The sequence below is a fragment of the Rhincodon typus genome, unplaced genomic scaffold (assembly GCF_021869965.1).
Source record: "Rhincodon typus isolate 14 unplaced genomic scaffold, sRhiTyp1.1 hic_rhity00003399, whole genome shotgun sequence".
In the NCBI taxonomy this organism is placed as follows: Eukaryota; Metazoa; Chordata; class Chondrichthyes; order Orectolobiformes; family Rhincodontidae; genus Rhincodon; species Rhincodon typus.
The window spans coordinates 13812-17765 of NW_025969037.1; the positions used below are offsets into that span (position 1 = coordinate 13812).

At 52.2% G+C, this 3954-nt stretch overlaps 1 protein-coding gene across 1 annotated transcript in view; it reads right to left on the reverse strand.

Annotated features, from left to right (window-relative positions):
* The window catches only part of LOC125481747 (COMM domain-containing protein 10-like), a gene marked incomplete at its 3' end in the record, with an annotated part of 14930 nt that extends 11040 nt beyond the window's left edge, over positions 1-3890 (reverse strand). The window contains exon 1 of the mRNA XM_048593654.1: positions 3856-3890. Coding sequence (XP_048449611.1) covers positions 3856-3875 — 20 coding nt within the window. The remainder of the gene's footprint in view (positions 1-3855) is intronic.
* Between the last annotated feature and the right edge of the window lie 64 nt (positions 3891-3954).

Below are 3954 nucleotides of genomic sequence, written 5' to 3' on the forward strand. Positions count from 1 at the left end.
GGATGGAGCCAGTAAAGATGAGTGTAGGTGGGGAGTTAGGGAGGGGACAGGTCAAGGGGGCGGGATGAGGTTAGTAGGTAGGAGATGGGGGTGGGGCTTGATGTGGGAGGAGGAGATAGGTGGGAGGAAGGGACGAGCTGGGCTGGTTTTGGGATGCGGTAGGGGGAGGGGAGATTTTGAAGCTTGTGAAGTCCACATTGATACCATTGGGCTGCAGGGTTCCCAAGCGGAATATGAGGTGCTGTTCCTGCAACCTTCGGGTAGCATCGTTGTGGCACTGCAGGAGGCCCAGGATGGACATGTCGTCTGAGGAATGGGAGGGGGAGTTGAAATGGTTCGCGACTGGGAGGTGCAGTTGTTTAGTGCAAACCAAGCGTAGGTGTTCTGCAAAGCGGTCCCCAAGCCTCCGCTTGGTTTCCCCAATGTAGAGGAGGCCACAACGGGAACAGCGGATGCAGTATACCACATTAGCAGATGTGCAGGTGAACATCTGCTTGATGTGGAAAGTCTTCTTGGCGCCTGGGATGGGGGTGAGGGAGGAGGTACGGGGGCAGGTGTAGCACTTCCTGCGGTTGCAGGGAGCAGTGCCGGGTGTGGTGGGGCTGGAGGGGAGTGTGGGGCGGACAAGGGAGTCACGGAGAGAGTGGTCCCTCCGGAAAGCAGATAAGGGTGGGGAGGGAAAAATGTCTTTGGTGGTGGGGTCGGATTGCAGATGGCGGAAATGTCGGAGGATGATGCGTTGGATCCAGAGGTTGGTGGGCTGGTACGTGAGGACGAGGGGGATTCTGTTTTGGTTGTTATTGCGGGGAAGGGGTGAGAGGGATGAGTTGCGGGAAACACGGTCAAGGGCGTTCTCGACCACTGAGTGGCGGCGGCAGCGGTGGGGGGGCGGGGGTGCAGTTGCGAGGACAAATGAGAACATCTGAGATGTACGGGAGTGGAATGCCTCATCCTGGGATCAGATGCGGTGGAGGCGAAGGACTTGGGAACAGAGGATGGCATTTTTGCAGGAAGGTGGGTGGGAGGAGGTGTATTCTAGGTAGCTGTGGGAGTCGGTGGGCTTGAAATGGATATCGGTTTCTAGGTGGTTGCTGGAGATGGAGACAGAGAGGTCCAGGAAGGAGAGAGAGGTATTAGAGATGGTCCAGGTGAACTTAAGCTTGGGGTGGAAGGTGTTGGTGAAGTGGATGAACTGTTCGAGCTCCTCGTGGGAGCATGAGGCAGTGCCGATACAGTCATCAGTGTAATAGAGGAAGAGGTGGGGTTTAGGGCCAGTGTAGGTACAGAAGACGGATTGTTCCACATAACCTACATAGAGGCAGGCATAGCTTGGGCCCATGCGGGTACCCATGGCCATCCCCTTTGTCTGTAGGAAGTGGGAGGAATTGAAAGAGAAGTTGTTGAGGGTGAGGATGAGTTTGGCTAAGCGGATGAGGGTGTCAGTGGAGGGGGACTGGTTGGGCATGTGGGACAGGAAGAAGCGGAGGGCCTTTGGGCCACCTGAATTGGGAATGCAGGTGTATAGGGACTGGATGTCCATGGTAAAGATGAGGTGTTGGGGACCGGGGAATTGGAAGTTCTGGAGGAGGTGGAGGGCGTGGGTGGTGTCATGGACGTAGGTAGGGAGTTCCTGGACCAAGGGGGAGAAAATGGAGTCCAGATAGGTGGAGATAAGTTCAATGGGGCAGGAGCAGGCGGAGACAATGGGTTGACCAGGCCAGTCAGGTTTGTGGATTTTGGGAAGGAGATAGAAGCAGGCGGTGCGGGGTTGGGGAATGATGAGGTTGGGGGCCGTGGGTGGGAGGTCACCTGAAGCGATGAGGTTGTGGATGGTTTGGGAGATGATGGTTTGGTGGTCAGGGGTGGGGTCATGATCAAGGGGGTGGTAGGAGGTGGTGTCGGAGAGTTGGCGCCTGGCCTCGGCGATGTAGAGGTCAGTGCGCCATACTACAACTGCACCTCCCTTGTCCGCGGGTTTTATGGTGAGGTTGGGATTGGAGCAGAGGGCTGCACGTTCTGTGGGGGAGAGGTTGGAGTGGGTGAGAGGGGTGAAGAGATTGAGGTGATTGATGTCACGACGACAGTTGGAGATGAAGAGGTCGAGGGAAGGTAGAAGGCCTTGGGGTGGTGTCCAGGAGGAGGGGGTGTGTTGGAGGCGGGAGAAGGGGTCAGTAGAGGGAGCGTTAGGCTCACGGTTGAAGAAGCAAGCGCGGAGGCAGAGGCAGCAGAAAAACTGCATTGACTTGATATCCTTAACACCTAATACATTCTGCCCAGAACACTAATCTCCGTTGCCTGCCCCTCCCCACCCCAGCCCCAGACTCAACAGCTCCCATGATGCTGCTTGGCCTGCTGTGTTCATCCAGCCCTGCACCTTGTTGTCTCGGATTCTCCAGCATCTGCAGTTCCTACTATCTCTGATTCAATTTTAACCCCTCTACCAGATGCTGTTCCTGATTCCCCCAACACTTTCCTCACGATGTACCTCACCCACCCCAACCGGACCTGCTCTGTTCGGACCGACCCAACCCAATCCATCATCGGACCCAACCTCACCTTCCTGGACCTAAAGCCCAAAGATTCAGAGAGTCATTGAGTTATACAGCATGGAAACAGGCCCTTCAGTCCAACTCGGCCGCGTGGACAAGATATCCTCAGCTGACCTAGTCCTATTTGCCAGCATTTGGCCCATATCCCTTTAAACCCTGCCTATTCATGTACCCATTCAGATGCCTTTTAAAATATTGTAATTGTACGCGCCTCCACCACATCCTCTGGCAGTTCGTTCTGTACACGCACCACCCTCTGTGTGAAAAAGTTGCCCCTCAGCTCCCTTTTAAACCTTTCCCCTCTCACCTTAAACCTATGTCCTTTACTTTTGAACTCCCCTAACCTTGGCTAGTCACCCTATCCACGTCCCTCATGAATTTATAAACCTCTATCAGGTCATCCTTCAGCCTCAGACTCCAGAGAACAAAAGCCCCAGGCTGCTCAGTCTCTCCCTATTGCTTAAACACTCCAATCCCAGCAACATCCTTGTAAATATTTTTTGAACCCTTTCAAGTTTAACAACATCCTTCCTATAGAAACACCAACTTCCTCATCCGTTGCCAGACACAATTTCACCTGATTACCTTGACCTACCCTAACAACTTAAAATGAGCCTCCTTGCCACTTACCCAACTGGCAATCCTAACACCCTCCACCCCAACTGACACTGCATTCATCTGGCATCTACTTAACTGGCACCCAATTCTTCCAGCACCCTGACAAGTCAATTGGGTTTTGCATTTAACACTTTGACAACAGCTGTCAAAGTGGTTGTCAGGACCTTTAAATATCAGATTACTGCAGCTGACTGTTGTGAAAAGAGGCGAGGCTTGCCTTCCGCTGATCGTTCTGCGGGAGTCCACATTTTCGACGGAGATCTTACCGGAATTTCTTTTCAGAAGGCTAGAACTCCCTTCTTTCGTTGAAAAGAAAGGCCGAAATAACAATCTGCACGAAATTGCCACTCCCCAGAAAAATCTGGCCCATGAAGTTAAATTCCATGTGTTTATTGACAATATCTTACTCTACCCCGCCATCACTTATTCTGATTTTACCCCCTCCATGCTCCCCCACAAATATCAATTTGTTTGTGTAACATTTGATTTTAAATAAAGTACAATTTCTCGATCATGTATTGAGAGGACAGCTTTTGGTGCCCGATAATTTTATAATCCGGCTTCCAGCTCGATCTCCTGCTTCAGGCTAAACCAGTTCACAACCTCAGCATCTAATTCAACAGCCACATGAATTTCCCACCCCAGGACTGAGAAACCATCTTCCAGCTCCATTACCTCAGTCACTCACCCAACTGCTGAATCCTCCATCAGGGTCTAGACCAATGGAAGCTGCTGTGGCTCACTATACCACAAGATTTATTACAGCTCCTCAGAACAGGTTTTAAAA